The 24,810-nt window shown below is 36.8% G+C and overlaps 1 protein-coding gene across 2 annotated transcripts in view; it reads left to right on the forward strand.

Annotated features, from left to right (window-relative positions):
* The window catches only part of LCAT (lecithin-cholesterol acyltransferase), an 853,467-nt gene that overhangs the window by 504,489 nt on the left and 324,168 nt on the right, over positions 1–24,810 (forward strand). For both annotated transcript variants that reach the window (XM_044081229.1, XM_044081228.1), the window contains exon 2: positions 1,330–1,486. In XM_044081229.1, the coding sequence (XP_043937164.1) occupies positions 1,330–1,486 (157 nt within the window). The remainder of the gene's footprint in view (positions 1–1,329; positions 1,487–24,810) is intronic.

Genomic DNA, 24,810 nt, shown 5'->3' on the forward strand with positions numbered 1-24,810 from the left:
CTTCTCAACTTAATGAGCCATACATATGGCGATATATACCTGTGGCTCTTTTGGCATAGGCGAACACATTGTCAATGGAAAAAATATCTCTCTGTCTCTCTCACTTCATCTCAGTGATATTAGATACTGTAGGAATAGGATTACATTGTGTAAACATTTATTGAAACATGATTCACCTCAGTTCATATTTTTAGGTATAGATAAAATTGAAACAAAATCCTTTCACTCATATATGTGGCAAAAATTCTTGCTAATAAAAAATGGTGTTGGATAATTAATTTGGGGACTTTAAATAGCCCTGCATTTAATAATGTATTATAGCTGTATATCTCTTCTAGTATGATTAATATAAGGACCTGGTACATTTTTTTGTTTTTTCACATGCTTGTTGTATTGTTAATGGTATTGGCCTGGTTTTGGACTGTGCTACATTGATATATGGATTTCCTATTAGAAGACTGAAGACATACTCCTTCAAATGCTTCTTGGTCAAACTCAAAAGCCCGAAACGGCAAAATATCGAAGTGGCTTTTAAGCAAATTCTTTCCCTGGGAAAAAATTCACTTGGCCGCTTCGTTACTTTGCCATTTTCTGCACTGTAGTGCGGTCTTAGAGTTGGTGTATTTAAGTAGGGGGGGATGTGGGGGGGTGCAGCCCCCCACATCGGGGGGTGTGGGGGCGAAGCCCCCCACTTAATATAATGTTTAAAGTGTTTTATTTTATTTTATTTTTTCTAACAGTTTGAAATTGTAAGCTTTCACTTACATAGGGTCGATTAATCACCGTTTGCTTTTTTAAGCATTCGGTGATCTAATATAGACCCAATATACATCAACATGTGTCTTGTTTGTTCATGATTATTAATTTTTTATTGCTATTGATTCAAAATTGATAATATATTATTTATATATTTCTCTGCTGTTTTAGCCTTTTTAAAAAAATTCATGCATATGATCATTTTGTGTCACATGATTTATTTTTCACTTTAGATTGTTGTTTTGTACAAATTACAACATATTAGCACTGACAAGGCTTCTTTTGTGGTGAAACCAGGTGTGCTTGTCAGCGAGCATGAATAGAGTGGTGTGTTTAAATTCAATTACCCACTCTATGCGGGTACGTTTTGTTTTATTTATATATATATATATATATATATATATATATATATATATATATATATATATATATATATATAATAAAATGGCACCATGGGTAAAGTTTCCAGTCTGTTTCATGATATGTTGTGTAATAGTTGCAGGCAAATCATCAGTTATTGTAATATTTTTCTTTCTTTACCCCATATGTCCTCCTCCTCCTTCTTGTACAAAGTACCTGGATGGATTGGGAACCAGCTGGAAGCAAAGTTGGATAAGCCATCAGTGGTCCATTGGTTGTGCTACCGGAAGACAGATGACTTCTTCATAATATGGCTCAACCTCAACATGTTTTTACCTGTGGGTATTGACTGCTGGATCGACAATATGAGGTACTGCTTACAAGTGGAAAAAAATGTGTGCGTGTGTGTGTGTGTGTGTGTGTGTGTGTGTGTGTGTGTGTGTGTGTGTGTGTGTGTGTGTGTGTGTGTGTGTGTGTCTGTGTTTGTGTTTTTAACAAATGTACTTCTTACAAATGGGAACGTGTGTGTGTGAGTGTGTGTGCATGTGTATCTGTGTGTAATGATGGGAGAAGTGTACTGCTTACAAATGGGAACAACTGTGTGTGTTTGTGTGTGTGAAATGGTGGGATAAATGTACTGCATACAAATGGAGACAAGTGCTTGAGTCAAATATTGAAAGATGCAGCACTTGTAAAGGAAACAAACCAATGTTTCAAAGTGTATGAGAACATACTCATTAAAGAGGGGAAAGAGCCACATGTGTCATTGGTATGAAGCATGTATGCCTTACAAAAGAGAATGGACATGTACTTCAGAAGATAAACCAAAAAAGAAAGCATGTCAAACTGAGGGTGAATAGCATACCTAGAGCCTAAAGTCTAAATCACATTAGAAGACCAGGATCTGAGTTAAGTCCTCTACAAGACATACATTTTATATAAGATTATAGCTACTATATTACTCACTGAGTGCCACTTCTGCTGATAATTCTGAATTTATAAATGTGTCGTTTATATGACAGTCTGTTTGAAAGGTTGAACAGTCGGTCATCTGTTATAAGTGTCTCTATCAAAACTTGGGCAGTAAGACATAGTGACCCCAAAGAGAGTGAACTTCTGTGACTCCTTTAGATCAGCACACTCAGCAGTGGGCTGGTATCTTGATAAATGTTCTTTATCAAGCTTCAGTTTATGAAGCACTACTCACATGTAGCCAACATATAGCATACTAGTGAAAACTATTACATCACTGGAACCATTGCTAATTGACTTGCAAGCATCAGATGTCCTTACAACAAGTACTATGCATGTGATACTTGTTTTCTCACTACTGGACCACCTAAGGGAACACATTCTTGATGAGACAAAATAGAATGCTGTCTTAAAGATTGCAGGATGAAGTTTTTCATGTATCTAAAGAGAATGACAGTACATAAACACAGAGAAAAATGTAATTATTTTTACCACATACAGTATGCTTTATTTTTGTATACTTGGATATGCAGGAAATTAGTTCTCAGCATATTATAGTGTTATATGTTCACAGTGTCTTCTACTGTCAACATCCTATAGCGACATAAACAAGTTTACTTAAGTATCAGTATCATTATTGTAATGTTTCTCTAAAATGTGTTTTACCAAAAAGTATAAAAGTGACTGTTTAGAGTACAGGACTTGTCATATGTTAAGTTGCATATTATACCATGACCCCCCAAAAACGTGCACGCTGATTGGCCAGTGTGCACATTGTAAATCGAGTTATACTAATGGAAAAAGGTCTGGTCGCCTGGACTTTTTACCATTAGTATAATTCTAATTTTAAAACACTGTCTCGCTATGTTAAATGGGTTTAACATAGCGAGACAGCTTTAAAATAAGCAACGGAGATCTCCGTTGCTTATTTTAAAGCTGTCTCGCTATGCTAAACCCATTTAACATAGTGAGGCAGGTTTTAAAAAAAAAGCAACGGAGAAAGCAAGATCTCCGTTGCTTTTTTTACTGTTTCGCTATGTTAAATGGGTTTAACATAGCGAGACAGTTTTAAAATAAGCAACGGACATCTCCTTTGCTTATTTTAAAACTGTCTCGCTATGTTAAATCCATTTAACATAGCGAAAACAGTAAAAAAAAAATCAACGGAGATCTTGCTTTCTCCGTTGCTTTTGCCCACAGCTCTGATGTACTGCGCAGGCACGCAGTACATCAGAACTGCCGCGGATGCCAGACATCTGCGGAAGGGCAGTAAACAGGCATTATACTATGCCATTATTTAAGAAAAGTAATAGTTTCTTTTCTTAAATAATGTCATGGTATAATAACAAGTCCAAAGTGCCTACGAAAGGAAAACTCGTAGTTGAATAAAAACTGCTTTATTATAATCCACAAAAACGCTCCTTCACAACATCTGGGATCTGTTGTGAAGGAGCATTTTTGTGGATTATAATAAAGCAGTTTTTATTCAACTATGAGTTTTCCTTTCGTAGGCACTTTGGACTTGTTATTGGTGACTTTTTAGTGCCTTTTCAACACTTTTTTGTGATTTTTGTCATGGTATAATAGCAATAACCCACTTCTGGGTGTGGGTAATGCTGTATTTACCCATGGTTGGCTTTGTTTGGTCCCTCGGGCTTCAGCCTCGGGACCAAACCACGCCAACCGTGGGTAAATCCAGCATTACCCATACACAGGCGTGGGTTATTGCTATATTAACTACATTATTGTCTTCGAAGATTATTGAATGTGTTCTGTATTGGCATTCTAAGATAATATATTATTGTAAATTATTTTGCATTCCTTTGTTTTTGGTGCTTTGGTCCATTGCATGGCTTTTAGTTTAGTCTCACAACTCATTTTGTTTAAATTATTTACTGGGTTAGAGAACATTGATACAAATTGACCTATTTCAGGCTCAGTCAGGAGATACAGTCAAAATAAATAGTGTACAATGCAGAGGATGTTTACAGTTACTACAATGCTTTACAGCTGAAAATTAAATTACCAGCTACAAACTGCAAACACAATTAATAGACTAGTTAAATGTTGTAGTACAATGCAGTTAAATGATCTAATATTTGCATTACAAAATCAGAAGAAAAGGCTGGATATTTTTTACAATGTTAGAGACTTTGCTGCCATGATAAATATTTACATGGCATTTATGTCTCTGCAGTTGGTTAGCTACACATGACAGAAGAATAGGATTAGCTGGAGAGTGAATATATGACATAGATATTTACATAGCTACATATGTAATGGTGCAAAACCAATCGACCAGCTGAGTTAGCTACATTAGGCTGTAGAGATGCCATTTTGGGTGAACTACATTGTACCTTCTTAAGCAGACACACTTGTATTTTTTTTTAATTTTGAACTCACTTACATTTTTAGATAGACTGGAAGTGATTGTTCTAGCTTTGGCCCCACAAAACCAAAGCTGCAATTATTACAGTTGCTTCGGTAATGGAGCATTAGTAATGTGAGACACGAGATTGTTGTTGTTATTGTTTGTCTTTTTGCTTTTCCCAGTTAGGGGTCACCACAGTGGAACTCTGGTCCACTAATGATTGGCAGTTGTTTTTTATGGTGTCGAGTTGCCAGCCCGATGCCCAACCTTCAACGAAGGCACACCCATTCAACACATGTCTTTCGAACTCCCATTCGACCGCGAGGAGGACATGCAGAATCGAATGGGAAAACCTCTTGCTGTGAGGCAACAACTCTACTGCTGCACTACCGCGGAAGTACAAATGCTTTTTCTAAGTCAGCGCCTAGCAGACAGATAGAGAAGGGAAAACGAATGAAGCCCACCAAAAAGTCAACATATAGTTAAATGGAAATATTCCAAGTCAGGTGTACTTTCTTTACTATACTGAGATGAAGTGGGGGGTATAGCCTCTTCAGCTAAGAATACAGGTATTGCTATTTCTTCTTCTTCTTCCTCTATTTCATCATATTCAAAAAACAATGCATGGCAGTGATGTTCATCAGCTTTTTGCAATTCCTTCTCTTTTTAACATCTGTTTCTCTAAGTCACTGCTGACAGTGCTGATTTTGGCCTTTTGATTTTTACCTTGCCTAAGGCTTTCTTTGGATTCTCTTTCTTTTGTAAACAAGTACATTACTATGGATCTTTCCTTTTCTGGAGTAACTTCTGTTTCTCAAAGTACCTGCTGCTGAGAGACATGTTTCTGAGTAGCTCTCTGTTTTAGCATTACAGAGTGGAGCCTAGGGCTCCATTCAAATTTCCTCAATGAGTGAATCACTCTGGGTTCTTTTTTTTTTTATGTTTCAACATATGCATTCTTCCCTGTTTTAGTGACTGCAATCTTTTGATGGAGTTCCATATCACGCACTAAGGATTTTTCACTATCAGTTTCTTAGTGACTGATTTACCTAACTAACATTTGTGTTTTCACTTGTTACATACAATCTCTATTCACCATGATAAAGACTGCATCAGGAGTATCAGTAAAGAAATCAGTAAATGCTCTTTTTTGGGCTGGTAAAGCAAATCTGTATAATATCATTGTTGTTATTCCTGACTTTTAGTGGAGAATATTACATTGTGTGTAACATCTGAGTAGTTACTTGTGTTTCTGTTGCATACCACTGTTGTTTTTCCTAACATTTAGTGGAGAATGCTAAATTGCGTGTAGCATCTTAGTAGTTACTGTGTTTCTGTAGAATACCACTGTTGTTATTCCTGACTTTTAGTCAAGAATGCTAAATTGTGTGTGGCATCTTAATAGTTACTGCTTTCTCTTCATAGCCTTTATAACAATATATAATAGTATAGTGTATGTTATAATAGCTTGGTATCAACTGCAGTGACCTTTTGTTTTTTTATCTCTGCTTTCCTTGCATTTTGTGTTGCACCTAGACTTGTGCTGTTTCTTATAAGGTATGCTGTTCCTCCCGTTTCCTCTGTCTTAGTTACTTTGTAATCAGAGTGTTTTAAAACTTCAGATCTAATATTTACCTCCTTTTCCTTTTTATTTCCAGTCCCTTCGGTAAAAGATTTATTCTGTGTCCTGGCCAATCTCCAGTAAACCAAAGGCTGTCTGGTTGTCTTGCACTGTAAGACCCTGTGTCAGTGGAAAGCTAAAGTGCTTTCAGCTAAACTAGAGTATGTTAGAGTTGTATTTAATTTGTCCTCTAAACTGAAGACATTTTGCTATAGCCATTTACTGTAAGCGTGCACACCATTGGTTCCCCAATTTTTTCTCTTCCTATTGTACTTCTAGGTCAGTTACTTAAAAATACTTTCTTTCTCTTGGAAAAGGTTTACCTATGTACCTGTAGCCCATACTTGTATTTTTTCCCCATAGAAGTGGCGGTCCTTTTCACCACACTGTACTAGATTAGTAGCACAAGATTTCTAGTTATTAGGATGATACTGCTATACACTGACCTGGAATTGACTGAGCTTGGTTTTCCTGATTATTTTCTTGGAAGCTGGCCTTCTCCAGTTTTTCTGGCTCATCCCGCTCCGTTTGCTCTCGCTGCACTCGGGCTCACTCCACTTCCCTACCCTACCGCCATTCCCAACCACCCCTGACATCATTTTTTTATAGATAAACCTGCTTTGCCTCATCTCAGCACTAACCAATAGACAACTCTCTCCTCTACTCATACCCCACATCACCATTAACTGTAACACCAACCCCCGACCCCTCCTGAGCCTTACCTGATTTTAAGTCTTTGAGTCACTAACTTTAGAAAACTTCTTCAGTTAATTCCTTATTTCTTCTACTAACCTTAAATAAATTGTTATCCTTTAATTATTTCTGAGCTGAAATGAAATCATGGCTATACCTTTCAAACTCTATTTTTCTCCCTCCTATTTCTAATTCTTTTCTCAGCTCTAACCACTTACCATACTCCTCACCTGCTTACCACACCATCTCCCACACTCTCTTATCCCACTACCCACCATACGAATAATTACTCCACCCCTCTTGCCTCTTCTCTGTTTAACCATAACATTATATCATTTCACAAGTTCAAAGTATTGTACATACCAAATGCCCAACCTCTCATCAAAGCAAAATATTAGTTCCTTTGCAAATATTTCTTCATACAAATACTTCAAAGCACAATACTTCTCTTATCTGGTGATATTCACCCCAACGCAGGCCCTTGCCAACAGCACTCTAATCATACTTATACAGCACCCCCCTTTCCAACTGCCTCACAAATAACTCATTACGATCACAAACCTCCAAAAATCTTTTTTTTCAATGAATATACAAAGCATTGTCATTAAAAGTACCCTTCTTCATACCTGGATTTCTCAATATAACCCAAATATGGCCAACAGACTGTTAAAAAGTGAAGACTCAAAGAAAAAAATATTCAGAAGATAATCACCACTCTTTTCAACAATAAATCATTGAATTTTTTTTAATGTGAGTGCTTTCATCCATTTACAATGAAGGAACTTCATCAGACATGTTGTTAAAATACTAAGCAGTTTAAATAGTCATGAACAAGCAATGACATCATAACCCTCCTGCTTGTAATTATAAAATATAAAATATAAAACTTTAAATATATATAAATTCATTCATAAATTGTATATATATGCAACATGATTATATTTGACATGATAAATAAAAGTTTTTTTAACTCAATAAAGATTTTAGTTTCAGGACACATTTTAGCGAGTAACAATCATTAGGTCCTAGGTAGACAAATGCATTTGTTTCAAATGCCATAGTAACTCCCTCTCTTCAAGTTTTAAAGCCCGAGGGCCCACTCTAGGGTTAACTTCTAACTTTTCAATAACCATAAAATGGAAAGAATAATCATCAAATTCCAAGATGTGCTTTGCTAGTGCATTGTTTTTATCCTGTTTCATCATGCTATAATGATGTTCCTAAATTCTTTGTTTTAATGGCTTTTCCGTCTTCCCTATATAGAAAATGGAGCATAGTTTACACCTAGCTAGATAAATAACCCCCTTGGTATTGCAGTCATATTTTCCTGTCAGACTATAATTTATTTGGGTCTATATTAGATCATCAAAATGGCAGAATTTCGAATGATCTAATATTGAACCCAATATCGCGAACGCTGAAAACAGCGAAGCTGCACAAAACCAAATTCTTTCCTAGGGAAAGAATTCGGTTGGCCATTGTTGTGGCTTCACTGTTTTTAGCGATGCAGTGGAGAGTTATGGGTTGGATTATGGTAAGTGTGTGATTGTGTAGATGTTCGGGTTAGGGCGCGGGTCAGGTAAGTGTGCGATTGTGACAGAATTTGGGGTTAGGGGTGGGTTAAGTGAGTTAGGGTTAAGGCGTTGGTGAGGTGAGTGTGTGATAGTGAGAATTTGGGGTTAGGGGCGGGTTAAGTGAGTTAGGGTTAGGGCGTGGGTGCGGGTGCGGGTGAGGTGAGTGTGCGATAGTGAAGGATCATAGGGTTAGGGTCTGGGTTAAGGTAAGTGGATAGATAGTAGTGTATGTGCAGTGTAGTGTGGGGTTAGATGTAACTTTTAAATGTATGTGTGTGGATTGTTGCTTTTTAGTGTGCTTGAGGTATGTGTGTGTTTCTCGGAACAGCAATTTTTTTCCCTGGGAAGAAATTTGCTGTTTTGAGATTTCAATATTGTTAGGGTTTGGGTTTTGCAGTTCGACGTTACGGCATTCGATAATGAGCCGTTTCGATGATCTGATATAGACACATTTATTTTCCCTATAGAAAAAGAGGAGGCTACCAGGATGTGTTTACAATGAGGGCATCTGCCACACTTTCTCATGCCCTTATTTGGAACATCAGGTTTAATGTTCCTATTCAATAAATCCTTTAAATTAGGACCCCTTCTAAAACTGATTTTAGGCTCTAAGCCCAACTTGTCTCTCAAATTCCAATCTTCCTTAATAAAGGTCCAGTTTTTTATCAAGATAGCCCTTAGTTCTCTAGCATCATTTAAAAATACCCAACTATACCTGCTCTAACTGAGACATGGCTAAAACCTCATATTACCAACTGCAAAATTCTCCCCCCGGTTATAATATTGTTCGATTGGATAGAAGTAAAAAAAAAGGTGGAGGAGTAGTTATAATCTACTCTGACCAGCTCCCGCCCTCAATAGCTATCCCTGATTTCTGCCCTGCTGAAATACTTATAGCAACCTGTAACCTAAATCAACACAAAAAACTTGTTATTGCAGTAATTTACATACCCCTAGGTAAAAACATTACCATATTCGAGCAGTTTCTTTGTTGAATTTCTGTATCCATTCCCCTGGAGATATGAATATTGACTGGAACCTTGTTAATACTGCATTCCCTAGCTACTGTATAAAGCTTTATGGCTTTATCCAGCTGATCAAATCACCCACACAACAGCAAAAATTTCCCAGAATGGATCGGTTATCGACTGAATATAGTATCCAACCCCAGTGGTGTCATAACCCTTCCTAGCTCCCTTAGTGACCACACCCTTACCTCAGTAATAAGATGCTCTCCCATTCTTAACAAGAGCCACCAATACAAAGTCTTGTAACCATAAGAACTACAACCCTGTCACCCTAAACAAATCACTGTCCACTGTAAACTGGTCATTCTTACACACATTACCCCTTAATGAGGCTGTCCAAAGCTTCAACAATTTATTCCTAGAAACCCTTAACACCCTGGCTCCCAATAGGAACATTAGGCTAAAATGTAATTATGCACCATGGCTAAACCAGGCAACTTGATCACTTAAGAACAAGAGAGACAGTGCCTGGAGATCATGGAAAAAAATAACAACTCAACTTTCCATCTGAACTTATATAAACAGCATCGCAACCAAACAAAAATGCAGGTCCTACTAGACAAAAAAAATTTTTACCAAAAAACGCTGAGTAATCCACATTCCAACCCAAAGAAATTCTGGCAAACTACTATCTCCAGGGAAACCCTCTTCACCAAACCCCTTCCCTAACAAACCTTCTAATGAAACTGCAAGCCTACCCAACAGTCTTTTCATTGAAACAATAGAAAAGCTTACTAAACCAGAAACTCTTGATATAAAGACTCCACCTCCCACCTCATCTCTTCCATCATTCTCCCTAACACCCATAGCAGTGTCCTTCATCAGATCACTTAACATTTCATTTAACAAATTCAAACCCTGTTCCCCATCAGCTGACAAACTCCCTCTATTATTTCTCAGATATCCAGCTGAATCCATACCATACCATGTATCTATGCTTATCAATAGATCCATCCAAGAAAATACAGTACCAGATATCTGGAAAACATTCTTCATAATACCCTTCCATAAGGGAGGAAATTCTACAGAACCTTTAAATTACAGGCCTGTTGCCATATTATCCCCTTATCTAAGATACTGGAAAAATGTATACATAGACAAATACTAAACCACCTCTTATAGGCAAACCTAATTACACCCACACAGCACGGTTTCCAACCCTCACACAGTTCTACCACTGTCCTCCTATCTTTCACACACAGCATTGCACAAGCCAGAGATAATAATAAACTACTATCAGCTCTATTCCTTGACCTGTCCAGAGCATTTGATACTATTTCACATCCCATCTTCCTAAACAAACTTTCCAACCTACAACTCTCTACCTCCACTACCTCCTGGTTTAACAGCTACCTCTCAAACAGATATCAGTCCGTCAGATGGCAAACATCCTTCTCCCCTTTCCATCTTGTTAAGACTGGGGTTCCCAGGGTTCTAACCTTGGGCCCCTACTTTTTAATATATTTACAAATAACCTCCATGTTTCCTGCCTCCACTCTAGTATGCAGACAATTCCACAATTATTAAAGCCTCTGACAATATACCAAATCTCCACACTGTCACTCAACAATCTCTGAACCTAGTAGAACAATGGCTAACTGAAAACGACCTGCTTCTCAATCCCAAAAAGACCAAGCTTCTCCTTTTTCTTCCAAAAAACCTCAATCCAGCTAAAGACAACTTCACTATTTCATCCTTAGATAATACAGTTATCACCACTGACTCAAACACAAAATTGTTCGGCATTACTATAGATGACCAATTAAAATTTGTCCTACATATCTTAAACTGTATCAAAAAGTCCAATCAAAAACTAGGTCTTCTATACCGCAACAACCAATATATACATAGCAACAGTTATTCTACCATCCCTGCTGTATGCTGCTCCCATATGTACTAACCTCCAAAATAATCTCTGACCCAAACTAATAACTACCTATAACAAGATAGCAAGATTTGCAGCTAGTATTAGCTACAAATCCCATCACTGTATATCCCTGAAAAGCTTAAGATGCCCTGAGCTCCCCCACATGCTTTAAATATCACAACTACAAGTTGCACACAGCATCTTAAATAGCTTCAACTCCTGCCCTGCCCTTACATCCATAATTACACCCTACACACCCAATCGCGACCTCAGAAGCACACAGCAAAACCTCCTGCAGGTGACCAAGCCAAACAAAAATATTGGAAAAATACTTTACAATAATCTGATTGCATACTCATGGAACAAACTTCCATTGTCCCTTTGCTCCACTACCAAAAGTGGTAAATTCAAAAAGCAACTAAAAATTAATTTCCAACATGCATGACAAACTACAGTGGTAATTATTTCCCTGACCAGCCTGATTTGCAAAACCATTGAATGCATTATATCTAATCTCATCAGCTATGATTTCAAAAAACTTATCAGGCTAGACCCTCATCAGTTTGGCATTGTCAAAGGAAGATCCTTCCTACTCAGTTCAGTTAATTTCTTCAAGAAAGTCTCACAGGTTGTGGACAACAGTCTTTCTGTTCAAACAACTTACATGAATCTAGTCAAAGCAGTCAGCACTTTACCCCATACAGGCATCTTTAATAAGGTGAATGCAAACAAACCCAAGAACTGCCAAAGGTAGCTCAGGAGAAAAATACGAAATGCACAAAGAAAATCTTGAGCATACCATCATGGATGTTCCACTTAAAAATCTAGATGTATCCAATGAAACCAGAACTCACAAAAACAACTTTAATAAAATAAGTATTCATAGTTAGAAGCTTAGTTAACAATCATGTTTGTATTACTATGGCAGATGCATTTTCATTATTAGCAGTTTTATTAAAAATCACAGTTTTGTTATGCATTAATGTAGCTATGGTGGGGTGAAGAGGGCAAATGCCCCGGGCACAAAGTGACAGGGGGCATTCATACTGGCATTTACAAATAAATGCTGGTATTGCATCTGTGGTAAAAACTAAATCACTGTAGTACCTGTAGCAACTGCACTTTTAGAATATATATAACTTATATACATATATATTTATATATATATATATATATATATATATATATATATATATATACACACAGTATACATACACACACACACAAACATGTATATATATATATATATATATATATATATATATATATATATATGGGTCCTATTTATTTTATCGACAGTATGGTTCATTGAACCGTACTTTGTCGAAATTACTTTAGTGAAAGTGCATTTTGTCGAACATGCACTTTCGCTAAAGTAAACAAATAAAAAGGAAAACATGCAATTTTCATGTTGCCTTAGTTGTACATCAACATATACTGTTGATGTACAATTAAGGAAAGTTTTGTTGCGATCATAGTATAGTGGGGGTAAGGGAATATTCCCTTTTCCCCATTGTAGTACGATCTCGGAGTGAGAATATTAAAGTGGGGGGTGCAGCTGAGTGTAAAAAAGTCCACGAGTTTTTTAAGAAACCACAAAGCTTTCGGGAGTTACCCTTCTTCAGTGTGTACATACAATTGTAAGGTTTATAATCCCATTTAAATACTTAAAATCATGTGACATAGCCAATAAAACAATTAATTAGAGCAAATAATTAGAGTTAGAGTGTAAAATAAGACAATAAAACATCAAACAAAATGCACTAATACAAATATTATAAGTACATAAAAATACATAAAATGTAAAACAAGATTCATCGCATTTTTATCATTTTATGAAGAAGTTTACTTTAAAATCATCCATCTCTTTTTCAAAATAGGCTTTATACTAACTGCTGTATTAAGCCCTGGTTCATGCTTTGCCTCTAAAAGTAGAATCCATTCATACTCACAGACTTCGAGTTTATTATTTAAATCACCTCACCTACTACTCTTAAGTTTAAGGTCAATCACCATGAACAAAGATTTGTGGTCATTTTCTTTTTCTGTTATATGTTTGGCAAGTGCAATACTAAGCACTTCCCTCTGTATCTCAGACTTGTGTTCTATTATTTTATCTTTACGTTTTCTTGTATTCTTCCCTATATAAAAGCTGGACATTTGACACAATTAGCCTTGTATACTATATTAGCAGTATTGCATGTAGCAAAAGATTTAAATAAAACCTTTTTGTCGCTAGATGACAAAGAACTCATTCTGTTTTATAATGTCATTACAACACTTACAGTTATAACATGGGAAGTACCGATTTTCCTTATTCCTTGTCATCCATCAGTAAGCATACCTTTATAACATAGGCCTTGTTTTCAACTGAGACATTTCTTATATGCAAAACTAAGCTTTTATTTTAACATTCTAGTAATCTCTGGTATGGTCCTTAAAATATCCCATTTTTTTGTAATAATATGTTTAATCCCATGAAATCTCCTACTATAGGTAGTGATATATTGTATACGGTTGCACCTAGTATTAGCCCTATTGTTATCTATCTCTGTGGTACAGTCTCTAAAATAAAGTCTAGCATCAGATTATCTAGTCACCAGAACAGCATCATTAACATTCTCTAACAGCTTATCTTCATAGCCACGTTCTTTAAGTTCAGCTGTCATTTCATTCAGTTTTTCACCACACAAGATAGTATCAGTATTTAATCTACTTGATCTCATGAACTGACTTTTAATTTTACTTCTAAAAGTGTACAGAGAATGCATACTCATTCTGTGAGTAAATCTATTCATTTGTACAGGCTTTCTGTAAATCAAGGTCATAATATTAACACCATCCTTGGTTAAAGTAATATCCAAATAATGTATAGTTTCCCTAGTATATTCAGCAGTAAACTGTAAAAATTAGTCATATGATTCAAATAATTAATAAATAATTCTGAGAGGAATCCCCAGCCCACAACAGAAATATATCAACAAAATTATTAAAGAAGAGAACCTTATCACTCAACTCATAGGAATTATTGCAAATATATTCTTCCTCCCATTTTGCAACTGCTATGTTCGCATATGTATTAGCAATAGATGTTCCCATTGCCACCTCGGTTTTCTGATGATAAATATAATCCTGAAACATAAATATGTTATTGTTCAGAACAATATCAAGCAGCTCACAAATGGTTTCTACCTCTTTCCCATACATACTTGTATTTCCACATAACAATTCACACACAGTATCAATTCCAAAACTAATAGGAATCATAGTAAATAACGATCTACTATCTAAAGTGACAAATAAATCAAGGTCTATATGTGCACTATTGCATTCATATAGCTTCTGTAAAAACTCTGTAGTGTCCTGCACATAACTCTTCACTTTTCTCAGATATTTACCCAAAGCTGATTGTAGATATATTAAAATAGGTTCAGCCACCCACCAACTACCTGACACTATAGGTCTCATGGGTGGGCGATGCATATCTTTATGTATCTTGGGTAACCTGTATATAACAGGTATTCTTGGACAGAGAACAGTGAAAAAATGAAATAAGTCAAGATTAATATTATTATTAACTTGTAATTCATATATACTTATATTGACACTACTTATAAACTTAGATACCTCAGTGCTACTGATCTTATTAAATGCAATAATATTCAAAAACTCAAGCATATACATATCATAATCTATTTTATTCAATATGACTACTGTTCTTCCTTTATCGGCCTGTTTTATTATAATATCCTTATTATTCTCTAGTTTCCTAAGTGCTTCAAACTCCATAGGGGTAAGATTATAACATTTCTTTTTATCCCTCTTTTCAAAATATTCTCATATTTCATGTTCACATAATTCATAAAAAGCAGTAACCGCAAGGCAGTTCACTGGTATAAACAAACTAGATTTTCTACATATCTGAGCTGTTGTACTCAAGGATTCCTTGAAAATTAGTTTCAAACTAAGATTCCTTGTAAATATTTTTAGGCCCGTAAGAACATCTACAACATTGTCACTTCTAGAAGGGATAAACTGTAGGCCTTTGCTCAGTAAACTAAAATCATGTCCAGTCAATGTTAAATTAGATAAATTAACAATAGAAGATCCATTCATTTTGCCTCACTCATTGCTACATGTCTGGGGTCCTCTGCTGCTCCAACCCTTCTTCTGATCCTCTTTCTTCAGTGTTCTGCCTCTCAAAGCATCCCTCTGCTTTGTTGTAATCACTTCCAGTAGTTTCAAAACTAAAGGGATGATGGTGCTTCAAAAATCCACTGAGGGCTGGACTCTACCATTATCGGTGGAAACATGGGTAGATGCTGAGGTATTCTTATATACATTATGCTGAGTTGGATGGATAATAGGTGTTATAACTTCATTAACTGATGGCTGATTAAGACAAACATTTGCTGCATTATTCGTCTCATTCAAAAAAAATTATCAAGAGTGTCCAGGCTCCTATCAGTTATATTTTGTGATCCCCTATTTTCAGTTATACTGTTATTAGTATGATGCTCCCTGGGCCAGGAAAAAAAATTACCATTTTTGAAATCATTAAAGTCTCTGTACAACTTGGGTCTTTTCACAGTGATTAATTTTTTCTCAAAATCAGTTATTCGCTGAAATGTTATAGGAAGTATGGCTACTGCAAAACACAGGCATCTCAATTAAACTATTTTCTGCCTTAGCAATCTCATCCTGCAGATCCTGTTCAATTTTGTAGAAGAAATCATTCATTAATCTCATATAATCAGCACTCAATTTGAAGTTAAGTTCTTGCATTTAGCCAGCAGTTTGGGATAAACATTACCAAAAGAAGGCATCTTGAGTATTCTGATTCCACGAGGGACTATCCATACTCTAGACATGCAGAAAAAACTGAGTTGTTGCCACTGCAACTTTTTAAAAGATTGAGTTTTCTTTTCTAAGAGATTTAAATGTCTGTTGAATGCATTGTCAGACAAGTCTTGGCCAGTTCTACGATCAGGTGATAAATTATTTAATTGTGCAAGTAACAGATCATTAGTCACCTGTAGCAGCCAGTGTATAGAATGGCTGTTACTGATGCCATTATTTTCCAAACGTAAAAGCAGCTGTATCATACTATAATCCAACACTGTGCTAAGGCTGATCCAAACCCAAAGGAACATGAAACAAGCAAACAGACCAGCACTAAGGTTAACCATTCTTAGAGAACCAAACAGGAACAACAAATGTAAAAAACTCCAAGTTACTGACATGTTGACCATCAAAAACTCCACAAGTTTATTAAGAAACCACAAAGCTTTCAGGAGTTACCCTTTTTAAATGTGTACATACAATAGTAAGGTTCATAACTCCCTTAAATATTTAAAATCATGTGACACAGCCAATAAAACAATTAATTAGAACTTCAGTGTAAAATAATATAAGACAATAAAACATAAAAAAATGCACTAATAAAAATATTATAAATACATAAGAGCAAGAATGGTTAACTTTAGTGTTGTCAAAATATAAATAGCACCAAAGACTTTCGACCATAAAACCATAGGACACAGGTTTATCACAAAACGCCAACTTTAATAACAGAAGCTTTCGGGTACTCTACCCTTCATCAGCATGTATAGACACAATGTGAACACATTCATATAGAGGTATACTTAATGTCACATGATTACACCAGCCACTAGAAACAAAGCAATAAAATTTTATACGACCATTTAGTTTTTTTAAAAAAATGTGTATAATATATTATCATGTTATAACATTAAACATGATCATAGTTCATAAAACCAATAAACAATTAAAACAAATGTGTATACTAAATACACTCTTATATATACTGACTAAAAATTTTTCACAAATTATCATATTGACGTTTTACTAATACAGGTTTAATACTAACGGCATTGTTCAAACCAGGACTCACATCAGCCTGAAGTCTTATTATCCATTGTAATTCCCTAATTTCTAAAGCATTATTTAAATCCCCCCCTCTTAAACCCAATTCAACCATGTCTATGCATCTAAATTTAAACCTATGCATAGTTTCGTCCATAATATGCTTATATAGAGCATTGGTCTGAACTTTTCTATTAATTTCTGACCTATGTTCAACAACACGATCTCTAAGTCTTCTAATTGTCTTACCTACATAAAATTTTTCACAATTGTTGCAGGTAGCAAGATATACAAGTTGAGATGTGTTGCAAGTTGCTCTACATTTAAAATTATAGCTAATATTAGTTATTGGGTGTCTAAAGGGTTCATTGGATTGTATAATATCATCACAACAGCTACAATTATAGCACTTGTATGTTCCCAGTTTAGCATGAGAATTACATACTTGTCTGGAGAAATCCTTATAACACAGGATATTTTTCAATGATTGTTGGTTCCTGTAGGCAAAACTGGGTCTAGATCCTACTATTTTTTGTATTTCAGGCATAGCCATTAAAATTGGCCAATTTTTTTCTATTATCCTACAGATCATATTACTATGTCCATTATATGTAGTTACATATCTCACTATATTACTGCCTGACTTTTTCTGTACTGTTGTTAAGGGTGTCGTACCACACCCCATACGATTAAATATTGGTTTATAGTCATCATGTCTACCTTTATCTACTTCATCTGTACATTTCCTTATCATAATTTCTGAATAGCCTCCATTTTTAAACTCTTCAGTCATTTCATGTACTTCCTTTTTGTACCACTCGTCCTCAGTTGTCAATCTACTAACCCTTATAAGCTGAGATTTAACTATGCCCCTGTAAATGTGTGTTGGGTGCATACTGGTCCTTTTTAGGTACCGCATCACCTGTACATCTTTTTTATATATTCTACTTTCAAGTTTATTATCTTTCATGTAGATTTCCACATCTAAATATTTCATGTTCTGTCCTGAATAGCTCATTTTAAATTTAAAAAATGATGTAGTACTGTTCAAATAAGCCAGATAGATATGCAATTCGTGCTCAGTCCCCTCCCAAACAAAAAAACAATCGTCGACAAATCTTGCATAGCATTTCACATACTTATTCAATTCATTTAAATCGTTCTGCATATAGTTCTTCTCCCAGTAGTAAAGAACAATATTTGCAAATGTGTTGGCCACGGATGTTCCCATGGCCACACCAGTGAGCTGCTTGTAGGGTACATCGTCAAATATAAAAATGTTCTTTGTTAACACCAATTCTAACAATGAGCATAAATTTTCAATTTCATTAGGTTGTACTACAGAGTACATCAATAGCAACCTCCTCACAGCTTCAACTCCATAATCTATAGGTATTACTGTAAACAAAGATTCAACATCCAATGTTACAAATATACTGTTCTCCTTTACATTAACATACCAATTACTTAGCTTATGCAGAAAGTGTATAGTATCTTTTATAACAGTATCACAGTAAGGTAATAGTTTAGATAGCTCTTTTTGTAGATACTTAGAAACAGCCTCCGTTACCCAACCTTGCCCTGACACAATGGGTCTAAGTGGAGGGCTGGAGAGTGATTTATGTATCTTGGGTATGCCATAGATTTGTGGTATCTTAGGACAAGGGATTGAAAAGTAATTAAACAGCTCAAAGGGTATTTGTTCATTTAATTGCATCTCATATAACTCCATATTCACCTGCATTATCTGATTTTTCACTTCAGGAAAAGAAATTCTTTGGAAAGTAGTATCATCAGAAAGAAATGTACGGAATGAGTTCATATAATATGTGCGGTCCATTATTACAGTTGCCCCTCCCTTGTCGGCTTGCTTAATAATGATTTCGTTGTCATGTTTTAAAAGTATCAACGATTTATATTCATCATATGTGAGGTTGTACCTCCTTTCACTATTGCCAAAGCACATGGCCCTTAATTCAACCTCCACAATGTTTGTAAATGCTATTATAACTGGTGACAATTGTGGAACAAATACACTCAACTTTTTATAACCTTTTTGCTCAGAAATACTACTAGGGAACAGCAATTTCAACATCACATTTCTGGCAAACAATTTTAAATCTATTAACATATTCACTAAGTTATCCAAAGAGAATGGAATAAATTTCAGTCCATTATTCAATAAATTGTAGTGACTATCAGTAAGGGCCTTTCTTGATAAATTCACAGTACCTTTATTTAATATTAGGTCCGTATCTATCACCTGCGTGGTGTTTTGTTCATTTTTTTCGGGCTCTCGTTCTTCCTTTTCGCTCCCTGCATCGATTGTTGTGCTATTTTTCTGCACCGGACCTCTTTCTGTCCTTATTTTGTGTACTGGAACCTTTTCCGGGCAGTTTAGGCGAAAAGGTAAAAAAGCCGTTAAGTCAGTCTGCCTCTTTTTATGTGTATCCGTTTGTTGTAGTGCCGTTTGCACAGGATGAGTAGCAGTAACACCCTTACTGTTTACACTAGATGCGGCCATTGATGTCTCACCCATTTCTCGTTGTTCTTCATGACGTTCAGGTGTCGACAATACGTCCTGTTGCAGTTCCCTTGACTGATTGGCTAGTCGCTCAACAGGCGTAGAGGGAATTTCAAACACATCAAGTTTATCTAATGTTTGAGTTGTTGTTTTCTTCTTTTTACTCTCAGTTTCATGTGATGAATTAATATGTATATTAGGGCGTTTGTACTCAGCCCTCGGCCAGGAGAAGATATGGCCATTCTTGTAATCTTCTATATCTCTAAGAAGTTTACGCTTTTTCTGCGCTTGTTTCATATAACCAGAAGTCCCAGACTCACAAACTGCAATGGTCAAGTAAGAGAATGACTCAATCTATAATAAAAAAAGAAATAAAGCTGATGAAGAACAACACAGGAACTGATAAAAGGTACCATTACTATATACAAGATAGAGTACCATCTGAAACATATTTACTGATGGGCAGAAGCCTGATGAGTAAACTTCCAGTCATTGTGATACTATAATTACAAGAGAATCAAAGTTGTGTGTTACTTAGATGCTGGAAAAAAATCTAGTATAACATAAGATTTAATGTTATAAATATGTAAGTGCATTATCCTCATTTAAAAAGGCTGACAGAGTGACATCTCAAATGTTTGTAAGTCTACAATAAAGGACAGCAAGAAGCTAATTGTAATAACTGAAACACCAGGACCACCTATCACAATATACACAAGGAATAGACTAGTAGATCTATTGAAGAAACAGGACACATCTGTTCAAAATCAAATCATTTTGAGAAATGAGGATAAGCATCCAATGTCCTTACCACTGTCTCAAAGAATGACTATCAAGACATTATTGTGTCAGAGACAAGTGAGGATGAGGCCAGAGCACCCAGATGTCTGTGCTGGAATGGAGTCTAACATTTCTGAATTAAACTAAGACAAATTAGTGAAACAATTTAATGTGTCCAGGACAGAAATCCAGGAAAAGATAATGCATCAAACAGAGCCTCATTATTTACCTCATATTCTACACCTGTTTTGAAGTCTGGCACACAAGTGAGAAAGCCAGTAAGAACTGGAAGTTATATGCAATTTCAACAAATGTTTTGGGTTTCTAATACCACAATGGGAATGGACTCCCTTCTTAAGTCAGGGTGTAATTAGAGTTCATTAAATTAGTATTGTTTTGGTCTTTGATGTTTGCCAAGAGTTCCTTCTCAGCACCCACAAAATGCCAAGAATTGCCTCCTTCTGTAATTCATAAGGGATTACATGTATTTAAATATAACTGTACATTTTTTAATATTAGGCCTGTTGTTCCTACTACTATTGGAACAATCTGGGTATATTTCTTCCACATTGCTCTTATTTCTGCTTGCAATTCCTGGCATTTTATGACTTTGTGGGTCTCTGTACATAAGACATTATAATCACTGGGTGTAGTAATTTCAGTGATTAATGCTAATTTTGTCATTTTTTTTCATAGGATCATAGGAGGTTACTAGGCTAATGGCCCTGAGGATCTTACAAGCCTAGCCAAGAGTTTATGTCCAAAAAGAAACATCAGTCAGCACCTGCTGCCCCTGTCAGTGAGGGACAAAGGTGGAACCCCTGGGACAAATTTGTGGATTCCCATCCACTCATCAAGGTTGCACTTGAAGAGGGTCAGTGAGGCACTCTGTCTGACATGTATGGGAAGTCAATTCCAGAGACGGGGCAGTCTCTGGGAGACAAATCTGTGTCTCCAGCAGGTTTTGTTGATATTGGATATTAGATTTAGGCCTTTCGAGCAGCTAATGCATGAGGAGTTAGACTTACAAATATGGACCATCTCTAGTAGGGCAGGGTCTGATACAGCCTTGTGGGCAAGACCCAGATCACCTCTGAGCATTCTGTATGATACCAAGCCGAGTGACTGTGACTTGAGCCTGTTCACATAGGGCAGGTGTTGGAGGCCATGGATTCTCTTCTTGAAGTATTTCTGTGGCCTTTCCAGTTGGTGCAGGTGCTTGGAGAAGTACATACCAAACAGGGCATTATACTCAATTATAGGCCTAATGAGGGAGGAGTACAGAGAGATAATAACCTCCTTTTTTCTGGATGTAATCCCTTTATTTATGAGATGAACCAAGTAAAAAGCTTTTCTGACCACTGCCACTACATGATGGTTGAATGTGAGATTGTTGTCAACTTGAGTACCCGGGTTTCTTACCACAGGTTATGTGCTTAGGGGGTTGCCATTGATTTTGTAATCAGTAGGGCCATGTTTTTGCTGAATGGCATGATAATACATTTTTTTGCATTTAACTTAAAGCCATGACTTTGGCACCAGTCATTTGTTGCTGTGAGACCCTCTTGCAGTATGTTAACATCATTTGGGGAGTCAGTGATAGTACCCAACTTACAGTCATCTGCAAACTTGGTCAGCTGCAGGCCCTTTGTCTTTGCCTGGACCTCTGAGAAGCAGATGCCAAACAGTAAGGGTCCCAGGACAGATCCTTGGGGAACACCACTAGTGACCAGTCTACAGTCTGAGGTGGTGGCTCCTATTTTGACCTTGTGAGCCCTATCAGTGAGCCAGATGGCCACCCACCAGATGAGATAGGGATTTACGCCAAGTTGTGTTAGTTTTTTGATGTGGGGGATTGTGTCAAAGGTCTTGGCCAATTCATTTTAAGCTGTATGTACTGACTTTCCCTCATCCAGGGCCTTGGTGACAGTCTCAAAGAAGTCAGTCAGGTTCAAAAGGCAAGATCTACCCTGACAAATCTGAATTGGGTGGAGTCAAGTGCGAAGTGGGGTACTATCAGGTCCCAGGGAAGCTGTGTTTTTTGCCTTGGATAGGGCCTTTAACACTTGATCTATGGAGATGTGAGGTGCGGGACAAGTATCGGGGATGTCGAATGGCCTTTGGTGGGATAGGGGGGAGACGTTTGCTCTGAACCTATCAGCTAGCAAGTTGGCTAAGTCAACAGGATCAGTGTAAGGTGTACTGTTAAGTACTAATTAGGAACAAACCTGGGATTTGCCATGGAGGTTCCTGATGTAACTGAAGAAGGCTTTGTGGTTTCCTTTTGTTTCAGAGGCTAGTTTCAATTCATAATTGGCTTTGGAAGTTTTCACTAGTGATCTAATTTGCCTGTTGAGGCTGAGTTTTTTCAATTTGGAATTTGTTCCTTTTTTACCCTTCGACAACAGTTTCTTCCTTTTGTTGTAAAGCCTGTTGATAGAGGATGCCCATCAGACAGGTTTGTGTTTCTTTGAGGAACAGGTGTTAGTTCTGTTGGGTATGGCTGACTCCATGGATGACTCCATGCAGTTGTACAGGTGCTTGTATACTGCATTGGCATGCTGTTAATAGTTGGCATAGTTGTCCACATCCTCTGAGGGTGGTGGGGGTGTGAAGCTATTGATACTCTCCCTTAGGAGGTTGTAGTCAGCTTTTGGAAAGTTTTTTAGTCTGGTTATGGCTGGGTGGAGTTTGGGTGGGATAGAAACTTTGAATGAGACAGACCGATGATCTGATCTCACCAGGGAAGAAAATACTATGAGAGTAGTGCAGTGGTCATTCATATCAGTGAGAACCAAGTCCAGAATGTTATTGCCCCTTGTGAGGGATGAGATGAGCTGATCTAGTGCATTAGAATTGATGAAGTCAAGGAATCATTGGGTGGGTGCATTAGTGCAGGAATAGTTTACTCATTCTATGGTGGGGTCATTGAAGTCACCAAAGATCAGGGTGTTATCTCGAATGAGTCAAGTAGGTCCAGGTAGGAGGAGTGGTTGTCCTGAGTCATGGAGGGGGTCTATAGCTGGCTATAACTTGGATGGGTTTCTTGCAAACTGTCAGTCGCACCTGAAGTAATTCCAGTGCATCATGCTGGCAAACCAGTCTGGAGGTGTGCCTGTCCTTAATGAATATAGGGACTCCACTACCCTTAGTCTTTAGTTCTTTTTTGTGGTTAGAAAGTGTGGAATGAGGTATACCCTGGTAAGACAGGGATGGTCTCTGCAGCCCTGAACCGAATTTCCGTGACTGCACAGACATCAGTATCTTCCAGTGTCAGGAGAGCCTCCAGTGAGTACATTTTCAGGTGAAGGATCCTAGTATTATGCAGCATGATCTTCAATTTGCTTTTTGACAGATCTTTTATGTTGGAAGATTTTTCTTTGGGATATATCCTAAAAAAGACACAATGGGGGGAGCCTTGACCAGGATCCAGAACCCCAGGGGGTAACAGATGGAGGCCATCTCTGGAAAATCATCAGGGCTTATCAACCATGTCATCCCAGGAAGACAGATACTGGATCCCCTTGTAAAAACACCAGAAACTAAGCCAATTGCTGAAGTCAATCATTTTTTTTGTTGGTATTGTGGTATAATTATTGGTGAAGGTAGGGTGCTCCTTAGGGCTAGGACACATACTCTGAGAACTCAATCATGTCTCTCTTCATATAGTCCAGGGAGGTACATCCCAAGTCATTCTCACCAACATGGACCATGACAGAGTCATACTTGTACCTGATGTGGATAGACTTAAGTGCATGTGTGATGTGGCAGATTCTGGCACCTAATAACTGAATAAAGGTAAAAAGGAACTGAGTGCAAACAAACGAACCACCAGTAATCCACACAAAACACCCAGTCCAGCACACTGGTCCCAGTAAAGGTAAGGTTCTCACACCAAATGATGATCAAGTATAAAATTTAATACAACTCAGAACACACTAGATTAAGTGCTTTCATTCTGCATAGGGAACTTCATCAGAATACTGTGATAAAGGCACCAAACATTTGTATAATGCCATCAATTAACAATTTCAATTGGTTAATTACACATTCCCTAAAAACAGCCAAATTAAAATGTATAGTCCATACAAATACACAAAATAAACTGCTTAATAGCAAACATGTGCTTGTACACATTGTAAGAAATGCTTTGTGTGGGAAAAGTGTATTATTTTAAGGCATGTTAAAAATATGATTCGAAAACATAAAATAGGAGCATAATAAAAAAATTCTTCATTTCAATGCCCTTAACTTCAGGGCAGGTGTAATAGAATAGTGTTCATTCAAACCGGGGGCGGGTGAACAAGCCTCCAATCTCAGCTGCCACATAAGCTCACAAAATTCCAGACTAGTTTCCCAGTCACCACCTCTTTCAAAT

The sequence above is a fragment of the Protopterus annectens genome, chromosome 8.part0, assembly GCF_019279795.1.
Source record: "Protopterus annectens isolate FY-2018-M chromosome 8.part0, PAN1.0, whole genome shotgun sequence".
In the NCBI taxonomy this organism is placed as follows: Eukaryota; Metazoa; Chordata; order Ceratodontiformes; family Protopteridae; genus Protopterus; species Protopterus annectens.